The sequence below is a fragment of the Conger conger genome, chromosome 8, assembly GCF_963514075.1.
Source record: "Conger conger chromosome 8, fConCon1.1, whole genome shotgun sequence".
NCBI classification, from domain to species: domain Eukaryota; kingdom Metazoa; phylum Chordata; class Actinopteri; order Anguilliformes; family Congridae; genus Conger; species Conger conger.
The window spans coordinates 29,393,971-29,409,870 of NC_083767.1; the positions used below are offsets into that span (position 1 = coordinate 29,393,971).

General features: G+C 39.1%; 1 protein-coding gene across 3 annotated transcripts in view; it reads right to left on the bottom strand.

The window, feature by feature from the left end:
- Positions 1–585: 585 nt before the first annotated feature.
- Positions 586–15,900, bottom strand: part of ccdc142 (coiled-coil domain containing 142) — a 64,306-nt gene continuing 48,991 nt past the window's right edge. For all 3 annotated transcript variants that reach the window (XM_061252456.1, XM_061252457.1, XM_061252455.1), the window contains 5 exons: positions 15,412–15,534; positions 14,902–15,016; positions 7,163–7,340; positions 6,435–6,646; positions 586–1,635 (listed from right to left, as the gene is read on the bottom strand). In XM_061252456.1, the coding sequence (XP_061108440.1) occupies positions 1,385–1,635; positions 6,435–6,646; positions 7,163–7,340; positions 14,902–15,016; positions 15,412–15,534 (879 nt within the window). In that variant the 3' untranslated portion in view covers positions 586–1,384. The remainder of the gene's footprint in view (positions 1,636–6,434; positions 6,647–7,162; positions 7,341–14,901; positions 15,017–15,411; positions 15,535–15,900) is intronic.

The following is a 15,900-nucleotide window of genomic DNA, read 5'->3' on the forward strand; positions in this document are numbered from 1 at the left end:
ATCCAAAAGGGAGTCCCTTGATGGAGGTAAACCTCATGAGCCATCCACCTATGTCATACCAGTATGTATGAAAGGGGATACAATCCAGGCGTTGATGAACTTGCTTGCTACCGTACCCTTATGCACCAACACCTGGTTCCACCAGAGGCTATAGATAGGCTCATGGAGGTGGGTATTCGGTGTGCATGTGGCTGTTCTCAACCAAAATATCTAGTAGTCCTTGAAGTTTGGAAGTCACACACAAAGTGGTACTGTCGTAGTATGCCATGAAATATTGAAAGGAAATTGTGGCACGATTTCGAATTTTTGAATGACCGTAACGTTTTATGAAAATGGGAGAGGATAAAACAGTTATGAAAATAGTGTCAGACAACATGTTTTCAGGTTTCTCTCCCCTTTAATGCCAAAGATATAGTGCTTTGACACAAATCAGAATTCTTTGGATACCATCCACCCCTTATTTAAGAGTGAATATCTCTCGAACAACAAATCCAATGAGGCTAATGTTTTGGATTTACTTTATTGAATATATAAAGAACATTTGCACAAAGTTTGAGCAAAATTGGAGTGGTCAACTCCCACACATCTGGTTGATTTTTCACAGAATTACCCTGTTTCGAAATGGTCTGTTTGTTTCCATTCATAGCATTCTTTAAAACACACCATAAAAGGAAATATTTCTGTAGTATTTAATATAAAAGTAAATACTTTTTTAATATAAAGTATTTAAGTAGATATTTAAGTATTTAATATAAAAATTTTTATACATTATAAAAGTACATCTATATTTGCTTCATATTGCTACAGTACTTTTTAAAACATGCTGCAGGTAATACTAGTGCATCTACATACTTCACATTTTACAAAACAATCTATTTAAAGTGTGGAGCTGTGACGTGTCCATGGTTGAATGTATTGACCAATTGATTGATTGCTCTTGATAGGAAAGACCACGACTGGTTAAAATCAGCAAATCACGGATAACATGACAGCGCCACCCATTTTGGGGTATCTTGAAGTCTCTCTTTCCCATCCTGAGATACGTAATAAGTAAACTGGGAGAGAATATACCAAAGTTTTACATCTCCAGATGGCTACACACAATAACATAACATAACAGGTCAATCTCACCATTTAAAAAAAGTATATATAAAATCTCACATTTTGTATATTTTACATAATTGCATCACAAGAAAAAAATAGTTTCATTTGTACTGTATTGAATCATACCCCACATGTTCATTCTCATGGGTATATTGCCCAGTAATATGAGGTACTTAATCTTACTAAATGGTTGATCCAGGGTGATTGCACAGGAAGAGGTTGATCCAGGGTAAGATCTCATGAGGAGCAAATATAGGGTCTGTATTCAGGAGAAGCAGAGTCAGTGTTCTGACCAGTTCAGGCAACGCAGACATGGAAGTTTCCAGCGCGTGCCGTTATGGATGCGAAGTGCCAGCCATTCTTGCTGGGTGATGGCCAGGTAGGACTCGGGTGATGATGCAGCCAGCACTCGGGGGGCCAGCGATTCCTCTGCCTCAGTCAGGGCCTGGTTCCGCGCAGCCTGGATATCCATACTCTCAAGACTGTTCAGACTGCCAGACCCAGGGTCCACCAGCGAGCGTCTGTTTGGACCTGGGAGAATACATGGGAGCAGTGAATCATCACAGTAACAACCAAAATTCAGCACCGCAGAAAGATTCTATTATATATGAGACTGATTACCGGAAGACCGGAAATGGATTCCTGAGAAGCAGTCTGGAGCCGCTTCCTCTCTGCTGCGCGTAAGATGTACGCACGACGCAAAAGTTGCAATCCGGAATGACAGCGTGGGAACTTTTTGTGCAAATCATCCATTTCTAAATTGAAAGTGTTATATCTGCGCCATCAAACTGGAATATACACTTGACAAAACTATGGATGATATTGAACAACTTGATGCTTTTATTGATAGCTACTCAAACGTAGCCATGCCCGGCAAACCAGGTGAGCCCCACGCCAAACGAGGTAGAGACATGCTGACCTCTAGTGAGACGGAAGACCTTTCGAAGTCCGAAGAGTTTACCTAGGCAGACTGCATCATGTTAAAATCAATATGTGAACAGTTAAAGAAGTTAGATATGCTACATGACATGATGCAGGATCTCGCCAAAGTAAAAAAGGTGTTGAGTTTATTGAGGATTTTAAAAAAAAAAGAAAATGTCACGCTCAAGCATGGTAAACCTACAAAGTGTCACTAAGACTTGAAAGCGAAAATACGGATATCTCTAGTCGGATATCCTTGACCTCCGATGCAGGAGCATGAGGGGAAACATGGTTTTCATGGGCATAAAGGAGGAGGAGTGGGAAAACTTTGATAAATCAGAGTGCATATTGAGAAACCTTTTCAAAAAAGAGCTGCAGGTAACCCGATTGAGAGGCCGAAGAAATAGCATTTGAAAGAGTTCACAGAATAGGCTGCAAAACCCAGGATTTTCACAAACCTAAGATGGCAATCCTGGACAGAGGCCGCGAGTTAAAAGACAAGACCTTCTCAATGCAGTATCCACTGGAGATAGTGGAAAGACGTGGCAAACATTTTCCAATAATGAAAAGAAATAAAGAGCTAAATAAAAAAAAGTGCGTCTGAACGTGGATAAACTATATATAAATGGGCAACTTTTTAGAGACCCAGATATAACGGACTGGCTGTAAGCAGAAAGTTTCTCGTTTGTAAAAGCTTGGATCCTTATTGGTAATATAGGCCAATTGTAATACCATTTGGTTACATGTAGGCTACTATTGTCATTATTTTATTTTATTTATTATTATTATCATTGTTGTTATTATTATCTATTTGTTTTTCTTCTCTTTTGTTGGAGTATCTGCGTTTATACTACCATTTGAGATGTGGCTGTGCTTTGACACAGTCGAGAGTACTCTGATACAATAACATAGAGCTGCATGTATGCAGAGTAGCTGCCCCTTTGCATCTCCATGCTGTCAATACCTCAAGATACCTGGTGGGCTGGAGACATGAAGGTGCAGTCAGGAAGCGTGCTTCCAGGTGTACTGTGATGGTTTTGGTGGGGGAGGTAGCTTTGGAGGATGAAGACATATGGTGTAGGGAGGAGGGTGGGCAGAGGAGGGGTAGGGGTTGGATGGGTGCAAGGCACAGTTTGATGGGAAGGGGGACAACCTATAGTTTTTTTTTAGTTTTTTTTATTCAGATATAATTTTCTCTTTTAACTACATAGGCTATTCTCTTACATGCAAACTTTCCTTTGTCATAGTGATGAAACACGAAAGTATTCCTATAAATGTCCCAAGGAGAAATAAGCATAGCAAGTTATAATGCTAATGGCCTGGCCAACTATAAAAAGCGAAGAGCTGTGTTTAATTGGTGAAAAGACAAAAAGTATGAAATACTTTGCATACAGGAAACACACTCTACAGCCTCTGATGAGTTACTATGGAAGACAGAATGGGGAGGAATAATGTACTTCAGCCATGGACTGAGAAGGGCAAGGGGTGTTATTATCCTTTTTAATGGTATTGATTTTAAGGTTTGTGAGGCTAAAGTTGATACAGGAGGAAGATGGCTCATACTAAATATAGAGGTAAACGTTAAAGTAATTTCTATTATTAACATCTATGGACCCAATAATGATGACCCTGTCTTTTTCAAAAATATTTTGGATAATATTTTACATTTTCAAGATAAAATACATTCAACCATCATGGTAGGGGATTATAATACGGTATAAAATAACTCCTTAGATAGAAAAGGTAATCATTCTGCCAATTATCACCCAAATGCAAACAAAGAGATATCAAATATTATGAGCACAATAGACCTGGTTGATATTTGGAGATTAAAAAACCCAGATAAAGAGGCTATTACATGGAGACGACTTAATCAAGCCAGTCATATTGACTATTTTTACATTTCTTTTCCCCTTGTTCCAAATGTTACAAAAGTGTTCATTGGAGGGAGAATTAAGTCTGATCACCACATTATTGTTATGAATCTTATGACAACAGAATCACCCTGTGGGTGTGGCTACTGGAAATTTTATCAGAGCCTTCTGATGCATACAGTATATATAAATAACCAAAAAAAATTTTCTTTCACAATTTAAAATCTGCTGACCCAGATTTTTTTTTGTTTGGGATACTTTTAAATGTGCTCTCAGGGGTCACACTATTCAATATTCATCCTTTAAAAAAAAGTATCAAGACGAAATCAAAAATATTAATAGCAGAAATAGAAAAGCTGACAATACTGGCCGACTCAACTAGGGATAGTGGAACAATGATAGTGTTAAAAGAAAAGCAGAAAGAAATGGAAAAACTGATTGAAGAAAGGGCCACTAACACATACTAAATGAATAAAGCACAGTGGATGGAGCTTGGAGAAAGATTTACACATGTTTTTCTGAATAAAAATTATACTAAGAAGAATATACAAAAAGGATTCCTTTTTAAACTCTATGAACAGAAAATATTTAAGTTTATCTGGAAATGGGAAACCAGATAAAATGAAGCAAACATACCCATATAATACATATGACTACAGAGGAGTACACATTAAAGTATTAAAGTCTTCTTTGAAATCGTCACTAATTGGGAAACTGTGCTCAAATCCTCACTGGTTCAACAGTAGGTTACTTGTTTAAGGGTGGTCTTCTGGCATATTTACAGCTCAATCCTGTCCATTTCAAATGGTTTAAATAAACAAATGCATTTCGATTTGTCAAAATTTCTCAGTGAATCCATACAAAGCTGGTTACAATTCCAATATCACCCACCAAAAAAAGGTAACCAAATAGCTCAACAGATTATATGGTTCAATTCAAGTACAGTAATAGGTAATAAACCTATATTTATGAAACAATGGTTTGAGAATAGAATTATCTTTGTAAATGATATTTTAAATAAAGAAGATAAAATTATGTCATATGAACAAACTACTAAAGTGTATGGACAGGTTGGTTCGATGCAAAGTTATAATTAATTATTCTCATCCCTACCACAGAATTGGAAACTGGTTAAGGTGTCTGGGAAACTAATGGTCTGCAGACCCCTTATAAAAAATTATAAATGGACAGAAACTAGTAATATTAATCTGTATTAAGAAATATATCTATTTTATTTAAAAAGTAAAGGTGCTTGATATACCATATAAAATTCAGTACAAATGGGAACAGCTTTTTGATGAACCCCTCCCATGGAATGTGATATATGAATGTATATATAAAATATCTATTGATTCCTTTATGCAAGCCTTCCGGTTGAAACTATTGTATAGAATTTTAGCCACCAAACAAATGCTACATAGCTGGGGTATAGAACATTCTCCAGTATGTAGATTATGCCAAGAAACGGAATCAATTCAAAATATTTTTTGGTACTGTCCCATAGTGAGCCTTTTCTGAACTCAAATTCAAATGTGGCTAAGAAAGTGTAATATCAAGGCTGAATTGGACTTACAGACTGTTCAGCTTGGGGATTTTAAGAATATTAATCAAACAGTTGCAAATGTTATTATACTTCTAGGAAAATTATTTATTTTCAAGTCTACCTCGGATCAGAATCTACAAATGGAGCATTTTAAATCAATTGTAAAACATTATACCAGAGTAGAAGTATGGTATGGTTAAAGGTGGAAAACAATTAGACAGGCTGAGGGTTGGTGTTAGGCCACAGCCACATTAGGGATGGAAAAAAAGGACAAAGGGAAGAAAGAAATAAAGGGAGCAGGAAAAAAAGGAAAAGGAAATCCTTTAGTCAGAATATAAATATTGTGATTATAATAATATGATAAAAGTATTATTGTTAATGATATCATTATTGATACATTGTTCTTTTCTGTTCACTTTTGTTCAATGTATGACACTGACTTTACTTTCCAAATATTGTTTAATGTATGTCAACTGCTTGGGTAAATCAGTACTTATGTAAAAAGTTGTCCCCCAAAGTGGGGGGGTGGTGGAGGGATTTAAAAAAGTACAAATAAAGTCTTATATGAATACAAATAAATAAATAAAATGATGTATTTATTTATTATTAAATCTATTATAAGCATAGCATTTTCTCAGCACAAGTTTTGTGTAAGAGCAAGTGCAATTTTTATAAAATAAATAGTAGTAAATGTTTTATTTCCTGAACACTACATACTTGTTGAAATCTCACCTTGACTATTTACTGGTTATGAATATATCCTGCATGATATTTGTGATTGATGTCTAAATTAAAATAGACAAATTATATTTGCTGAAAATTTTGCTGTTTTAGGAATGACTAAATAGCATTCTAGTGAAAGAAACTGCTTCTATTTGCATTTTTAACCCATTTAATTTTTTTCTAAACTGAAATCCCTTATTTCTCACTGTCCTATGTACTGCCTCACCCCACTGCCCTGCCCTGCCCATTGGAATACCCTCAGCACTCACAGCAACGGTGGAATGGGTCCCATCCACGGGATGGCATGTAAGGTTTGGCAACAGGTTGCTGCAGCAGACACACGATGGCACTGTCCACCTGGTGAAAGACGTGTAAAGACAGCAGCCGCTGGTGGATTTCGTCTGACAGTCGATACTCCTCGGACCGGATCAGGTCCCGGATCAGGTCAAAGTCCTGCTTCAGCTGCAGTGCCCCCTGGAGGCTGAGAGCAATAGACAAAGGGATGCAGATTTACACTTGGCATGGTAGAGCGCAGTGTATATTTGCATTAGCCATATTTAGATTTTGATGAGCTCTATTTGTACATTTCCTTTTCCTTCAGTGAGAAAATGTGGCATTATTTGATCCACTTGCTAAATATTTGGTGATCAAAATCAAAATATGCTAACTTTTAAAATGATAAGAATTTTGAAAAGACTAGATGGGTCTTTATATCATATCAATCATTCAGTAATAGCAATTAAAAATGGAATGTCTGAAAAACATTGGGGCTGAAATGGTTTTTCAGACATGCCATAAGATTCAGCATTGCCCTGTAACAAGCAGTACGTAAAAGAAAATGTGATTCTGACATTCTGAGATGAGCTGGAGCCATAGTTTTGACTGAAATCCTCTTCTCCAGAAACAGATTGAAGATCCTCAAGCTAACACATAATCCTCACCAGGGGTATTCAGGGACAGTGATGAGACTGACATAGGGGTCAGGGCTGGGATGCACCTGAATTTGATCTTCTGTTTGAGAATGTGCTCCATCCAGGCTTCCATGAAGGCAGTCATGGCCTCGGTCAGGGCTGGGATCCGTGCCTCATCCGGCAGAGGCTGTACCCCCTCTAGCACCTGCCCAATCACACACTGGGCTGCTGAGGCTGCATAGTCACTGGGGCTGCTTGGTAACTCTGTGCTCAAGCCAAAAGACAGGGAAAGTGTGGGAGTACACATACAGTATGAGTATATGCAAGGGGAACACAAAAAATACAGATACATGGCCATACTCATAGGTTCCCAGTTTTACTGTCACTACCTACTATCAGTATCACACACACAACATACAGTGGCTTCAGAAAGTATTCAGATCCCTTCACTTTTTACACACATTATTATTTTGGAGATTTAATTTTAAATGGATAAAATTGCCATTTTTGTCCATCAAGCTACACTCAACCCAGAATGACGTGAAAACATGTTTTTAGAAGTTTTTCTTCTTGGGTAAATCTCTACAAGCTTTCCAAATCTGAATTTGGGCAGTTTCTCTAGGAAGAGTCCTGGTTAGCCGTAGCTGATATGGCCTAAAATTTACATCACAATATATTGTTATTTTTGGACGATAAAAATAAATATCACTATATGCTTTTTTTTTTTTTGCTTTAAGAGAAATACAAGGCTCAGGGCTAATTGTTCCCTTGAGTTAAGTGGACTTACTCGGTGTAGTTATTGAGTCAAGTAATCCTGCTTTGTCAAATAAGGCCCAGAGTTCGTCATTTTTTCATCAGTTTTTTATTTCCCCCGAGTAGGCCAAGATTTAGACTGGGCCAGCTCCCTTTTTTCAGGAGATTATATAAACTGTAGGTGCCAAATTGATATTTCTCTTATTTACATATTATTTGCATGTTTGAAATTTTATAAATTTGTGTGTGATGTAGCCAATATTAAACATTTGGTCTCTTCTAGCTGTTAAAAACATGCACCATTTACATTGCTAAGGTATATTATTTACAGTGACATAAATGGTGAGAAATTGGTTAATGTCTCTGTAAAGGTACAATAGGTAAGAGTTTTGTGTTAAAACATTGTTACAAGACCATTGTAAATCCCTTCCTATCATTGAAAAAGGCTCACTGACATGTTGACTCACCTATGCCTGTGTTTATAGTCTTAAATTCGGGTTTCAAAATATACAGTTGATGGCCCGACAGTCTGTAACAAAACACTGTATAACTACAATAATTCAGGCTTATTGGTTGAAAATTGGTTCAAATTGCCACAGCCAATGGCGTGGGGGCTTATTCTGATTGAATCAAAATACCACCACTGTTGACCCGAGTTTTGAAGAGGAAGGCAGCAGGTCTATAAGGTACCATTTGAACAAAACACTGCCATAGTAAATAACAGTGGTGACAATATGTTACGGTAAGAACTGTATTATCTGAAATCATATGGTGTACTACTGGACTGCGTGGATTAAATAACAGGCAAGATATGGGATTGTAAACATCTGCAGACAACCTAAAATATTTTTTCTGGAATAAATGGGTGCTGATTTTATGTACTGTAAAAGAGGGTCATTTTTCTTTTTGCCATCTTTAGTCAGACGTTTTTTTTAATATTATAGGCTTTCGTCATATTATAGGCACTACTAGCCTATGTGTCAAATTGTCTTCATGCATTATTTTGCAAAATGAAACAGTTTTGTTCTTTGCATCACCTATTCTCAAAACAAACACAGTTTTTCTAACAATGCATCTGAACAATTGATAAAAACTGTATTTTTCAGCCTCTTGACTTTCTTTGGCACAGCTCTGGTCCTCATGGTGACCAATGCCAATAACATACTCCAAAGGCAATCAAAAGCCTAGAAAGGCTTTCTTGTACCTGCACTAAGGAAGTGATTAAATGCACCTAAGTATTCAGAAGCAGCACAGAAGCCAACCAATTACTTTTGGTGAAATGGCGGGGGGACGACAACGTATTAAAACGGATGTGATTCCTCCAAGCATAACCCTGTATGGATGCGAATACCCCAACATTAAAGGGGACAGTCTGCACTTTAATGTGCACATCATTAAAGTACAGACTGTCCCCTTTAATTTGGAGGTATTGTGCTTGAGAATTAAAGGCAAAGAAGGGATTCATGAGAGAGTAGCAAGGTGGAATCCACAGCTAACCAAAAGAACAATCAATTATTGCCTCAATTGCAAAAAAAAAAAAAAAGCACCTGGTTGATCCCTGAAGCCTTGTGGGATAATGTTCTATGGACAGATTTTTGCACATATTCATATATTGCATGCCAATAATTCTGGAACACACTGTACATACAGGTATGCATGTTTATGTGAATATGGTTACATGCACACATATTGGTCCGTATATATAGAAAAGCTGGCATTTTCAAGCAAAGGGGTTTTATATCTTCTGAAACTCTGTAACAGACAAACAAAACTCCTAATCCCTGAAAAAACTTTGAATATTGATTTTCAAATGCTTGGTGTATCGAAGAAAACAATTAACTATTACCATTCTTTTGTACATTTCAAGGATGTCTGGTACTTCTTGAGCATTAAACTGCTTCAGAGCTTGAGAACAGTGTTCTATGCCTGCATTTCCATCCAGATGAATAACTGAGACAGCACAAAGGGAAAACCAGGTAAGGAGCAGTCTCTGACAAGCAGCCAGGGCCTAACTTAAAAAGCAGCCTCAGTGACTGACAGCCAGGGCCTAACTTAAAAAGCAGTCTCGGTGACTGACAGCTGGGCCTATCTTAAGGAGCAGTCTCTGTGACTGACAGCCAGGGCCTAACTTAAGGAGCAGTCTCTGTGACTGACAGCCAGGGCCTAACTTAAAAAGCAGTCTCTGTGACTGACAGCCAGGGCCTAACTTAAAAAGCAGTCTCGGTGACTGACAGCCAGGGCCTAACTTAAAGAGCAGTCTCTGTGACTGACAGCCAGGGCCTAACTTAAAAAGCAGTCTCTGTGACTGACACAGAGGAGCAGAGGAGCAGGGCCTAACTTAAGGAGCAGTCTCTGTGACTGACAGCCAGGGCCTAACTTAAGGAGCAGCACTCGCATGTAGGGTCACAGCTGGAATTCATTGTAATCACTATGGCTGTGGTCTAGTACAGAATTATGGACCTTTTAAAGAGGCCTGGTTTTCAAACCTAAGAGGAAAGGTTTTTCGTTTTTGGAAAAGACTGTTATGGGTTCCTTGCAAGTTTTAAGTTTGATGCTTTCCTCCCTTTTTCCCTACCTGGGAATATTTTGGTTGATTCCTTACTTCAGGTTTGAAGGGATTCTGTTAGTTGTTTGATTTTGAGTGAATAAAAAACTCCAAGCCAACCATTTATTTGAGTTTGCGTATCTGTTCACCATGTGATGCCAAGGCCCTCCTCAGCCCGGCATCACACTGATTACATTTTGACAGCGCACAGTAGCCAACAGATTGCTTTTATAAATCAGTTTAATTATGACATAATGTCAGGGAACTCATAGGAAATTCCAAAGGACCAGCTCACAGTGGTCTGCAGGTAGATAAGGAGCAAGAACTGCTAGCGGGCAGGAGTGCCGAGCAGGGCCAATATCCACGATATATTACGGGTTCAAATTCCATAATACTTTTATACAACGGTTACCACATTTATATTTAAAAATTTCACAAAATAAAGACAAACTTTAAATGAATGCATTTTTAATGGAACTATGTTTTATGGTAAATGTATTGTTACGCTGAACAGTAGTTTATGGATTGCAAAGCAACAGTATTGCAAACCTTAGCTAGCAATAATGTATCCCCTCTGCACTAGCTAAGCAAAGGTAGCTAGCAATAATGTACCCCCACCGCACTAAGCAACGATACTGCTAATGCTAGCTAGCAATAATGTATCCCTGCTCCACTAGCTAAGCAATGATACTAACGCTAGCTACTTGCAAGAATATATCCCCACTGTACTAATGGTAGCTAGCTAGCTTGCTAGTTTTCACCTGACAACACTGACACACAAGTAATTTGTCTTTGTTGTAGACGTTTATCTAGACACTGCCAGAAAACATGCAGTAATCGACATAAATCATAGCGTGGTTATTAGTCATCATTTGCTTCGCCGGGGTTTGGTGATCTTGCTGGTATTTAGATCCGAGGATGTTACCTTAGTTGTATTTTTTTGTTCCTACTCTCTTCCAAAACCCAGAGAGGGTCAAAGGACACATTAAAATCACTCATTTTATTTTACTTTGTTAGGCTACTTGCGGCAAGATGATGATAATGTTACGTTAATTTTAATTACAAAGTAGATAATGGTGATCTACAAATGTGGAGTAATATTAAAAGATGTGGGAACATTCCATTTAGCCGTGCATATATTGTGGATATTGGCACGGCTGGAATCCAAACGGACCAATGGAGACAATGGCCCGGACCTATCCATTGTATAATATATATGGCCAATTACAGCGTTATGGATGCATATGCATAGCATAGAGGAAGAAAAAATGTGACTTGCGTTATGGATGTCACGCAAAAAGACAGGTATTTTGGGGAGACAATATACTTTCAAAAAACTGTATTGTCAAACTGTAAACTTTCAAAAACTGAATTTTAAAGTCAAATGCAGAAGGTTCGATATCCATGTGATGTAGGGGGCTTGGCTGAACATAAAAATAGCAAATTTGAAAATATTTACACCTTCATCTTGATTTTTTATGAGGCGATACCAGCATTATGGATGAGACACCATTGCTAAAATGGTTCTGAATATCAGTTTCGACATTGAGAAAACCATCTGAAATGGTTTTGAATGTTTTCAAGATGGCCGCCAAATAGCTGTAGGGACTACAACTTCCACATTCCCACAGGAAAATTCTGCGACGTCCACCACGAATGACGTCTAACTTGGTTCAGCCAATCCCGTAATGGCGGGAGCAATAAACTTTCCCGTATAAGAGCAAGACACGTTCTTGGGATCTCTCTTCTGCTTTTTCTGCCTCTTCTGCTTTTTCTCTTCGACGCACCCTTTTTGGCCATTCGCTTCAGCTCATCTGCTCCGAGACTCGGACAGAGGCTGAATGCTGCACAGCGCACTACCAGGCCTACGGACACACCCAGTTACCTCGCGGTAACTTCGTGGCCTATAGCGAGTGGAAACTGGTGTACGCGGAACGCTACATCAGTTTACTCCTGCAAAGCTCACGATCGAACAACAGCAACGAACTTTCCCACCCGGAAAAAGGACAAGCGAACATCCTTCCAGTAACCGAGTGGACCAGACGACAGCGCACGGCTAAGACGCCCCAGCCTGCGCATCTCTCCAGGACACGCATTCACAGCACCATCGCGGCTCCTATAAGGACAGCACTTCTTTTGGATCCAATGCGTATGGACTCAGTAAGAGAACAAACATTCAGGCATAGCCAGTGTTTAGTTTAGTCTTAACTGTTTTTGTGAATCTGTGTTTCAATATTTACCATCCTACTATTGCAATGTGTTTGGTTAGCTACATATATATGTACGTGAATTGATTCGCCGTCTTTTGCGCACTACTCAAGTAGTCCCATCTCACAGCTAACTCTAACTCATTACCATACCCAGAACTCTAGCTTACTCAAGCTAGCTACTCCCACTTTTACCTTTCCTTTGTTCAAGCGACGCGCGCGCCCACACACACACATACACGCCCTAACGTAACCTACTAATTTACCCAACTAAATTTCCGTTAGTTTATCTGTTATGTGTTTGTATGTTTGTTTAATAAATATATTTTATTAAACCCCGGTGTCCGTTTTGGAATCGCATAGACATGAGAGCCAAGTTAAAGCAGTCTTTCGAAGAACTTCCAACCTTCAGGTTATCGGTATGTTTAATCATTAATATTGGTTATTTTAATTATTAATTAAAATACTAAATTTGTGGTTAGATATTTCTGATAATAGTAATTTTATGAGACTGATTACTTTTTGCAGTTATACTGCTACACAATGTTTAACTGGCGCCCCGGTTTCGTAGAGAGTAAAATCCCTGCGTTATTTGGCGGCCCGTGCGAGGACCCTACATAATTTGGAGTCCCGTGCGAGGACCCCTACATAGCATTGATGGTAATGGGACTTTCAACTTTCCTGTTGAAATCCTACATAGATTTCAAAATGATCACAATCGACTGTTTGGGACATAATACGTTTAAATGGTAAGTAAGTAAATTAATTTTTTCATGCTCAGGTTGACATGTGGACTGTGGAATTGCCCATATTTAACCCCTGGTCTTTTTGGAATGTTGGAATGAGTTTGGTATTATCATCCATTAATTTCCTTTAAGACTCTTGTCTGTGTCTGTAACTTTCATTGCTTTAAGGTAGATGAACCATGTCTGTAGATTAGACATGCATAACTTTTATAACTAAATAATCTTGCAAGTTGTACATTTTGATAAAGGTTGATCCAACAGATTGCTCTCCCTTTCCCTGAATTTGGCGATTTAAAGGCCCGCACACACCAAACCGACGGTCGGCCGTCGGACGTCGGTGGCGCCCTGGAGTCTTTCCAGTGTGTTCCGCACGCCGACACTCCGTCGGCGTGTTTTGGAGGGCTCCGACGCCGATTCAACATGTTGAATCGGCGTCGGAGCCCCCGGAGCCGTTGATGAGAGAGAGCTCTCTGATTGGCTGTCCAGCTAGCGAATCAGTGCACGAGAAGAGAAACGGAAGCGACGAAAGCAAGCAAACGAGGAAGTCAAGAGGACACAGACAAGTTACTATCACTACCAGACATAATTTTCGATTAGTATTACTAAATAGCGAGAGAACAAGGAAATTGCTGCAAACTGTTTGTTGTGAGCGAGACAATGGCTGCTTCTAGGTCCAACGCAATGCAAACGCATTCCCCGGTCTTCCGGTTTCCAACTCTCCTGGTGTGGAGAGTTATGACCTCTCACGCAGGCGCAGAACATACGTGCAACTCGGCCGTCGGCGGACCGTCGTTGCGGTGTGTTCGGCACAGCCAACATTAACGACGCGTATCGACGCGAGGCGATCTTTGTCGGTGCTCCGCGGCCGACCGTCGGTTTGGTGTGTCCGGGCCTTAACTGATCATTTATATCTTTGATCATAATTACCAAATTCATTCAAATAAATATATTTTTCATGTTGATTAAGTGAGGTGTTGTGAGTGCTGGACATTTAAATAAGGGTGTTGATGGTTAAAATGACTGGATTCGTAAACTGCTGTTCAAAAACACATTTTACATAATCATCGCCTCCCTGGCAATATATTCAGTTATCTAATGAATACAAGTAGCTATCTAAGTTACTGTACAAGCACAAAGCTTATAAGCTGTAGCTTAAATATAAACATAAGGCGAAACACTGTAAGCAAAACAGTGTAGCTAGCAAAGGTCTGTACTCGACTAGTGTAGCTCAGCCATATAATGACAGCTAAATTAAATAATGAATATTTAAACATGAAATACATTAATTACTTACCAGTACGTTACATGCTAGATGTGTAAAACAGAGTCAGTAATGAAAATAGTTCCAAAAAGTATGTATTCATAGGAATTCTATTATCTACAGCTTGGGCTGCTAGGATTTGGATCTGAGTGTGGCACCTCATTAGAAACAACCCATTTCACACTCTACAGTGCTCTCTCCCCATTTTACTCTCTACACCACCGTCTCCCTATTTTACACTGTACAGTGTTGTCTCCCAGTTTGAAATGCTCCAGGGCCATATCCCTGTTTTATGATCTCCAGTGTTGCCTACCTGCTTTACAGGTAATTCTCCAGTGCTTCCCTGAAGGCATGGTCTGTTCAAAGATTTCCACAGCCATCTTCTTACAATCCTTGGAGAAGATCCTCAGGACAAGCTCTGAGAAGACCTGCAAAATCAGACAGAACAGATCAGCAACATCACAGGCAGTCTCTCACGGATCTCAGTCAGCTGCATTGGAAAGGGTGTTTTAAGGCTCAAATCAGACTTAAAACTGATCGACCACATAAATACTCTACTGGTGAATTAGTTGTGGGCAACAGAGTGACTTCAAGGTAAAGAAGCTGTGTCTTGCACATAAAAGACAATTGACTGGATTCCCAAGTGGAGCAGTTCTGTTGTTCCTGTAAAAAATATTTTCAGGAGCTAATCCACTGTATAAATGCTGAATTTGTCAAATATAATGTAGCCACTCGGAAAGCAAGTGGCACAGTCACATACAATGGAAAGAGACTTTCAATGAAATGTGTGCACTTGCCTGGGTTTGTGTATTGGGCCTCTCACCTGTAGGTCTTTTACTTGGGTGAGCTGGGATGCCTGCCACTCAGTTGGGGAAAGCACACTGCCCCTGTCTTGAACAAGTGCCTCCACACGTACTGCTAGATTCTCCATTGCTGCTTTCAGAACCTGCACCACCAACACACAGTTTATACTACCAACACATAATTCAAATTATCTACACTACCGAAGCACAGTCAGCATTGTCTACACTACTAAAACAGAATAATCTGCACTACAAACACACAGTTAGAACCGTCTACACTACTAGAACAGAATAATCTACACCACAAATACACAGCTTGCATCATCTACACTACCAAAACAGAATAATGTTCACTATAAATGTACACATCCATACACTAGCAACATACAGTTTGCATCGTCTACACAACAAACATAGTTTGCATCACCTACTCCATTAATATACAGTGGGGCAAAAAAGTATTTAGTCAGCCACCAATTGTGCAAGTTCTCCCACTTAAAAAGATGAGA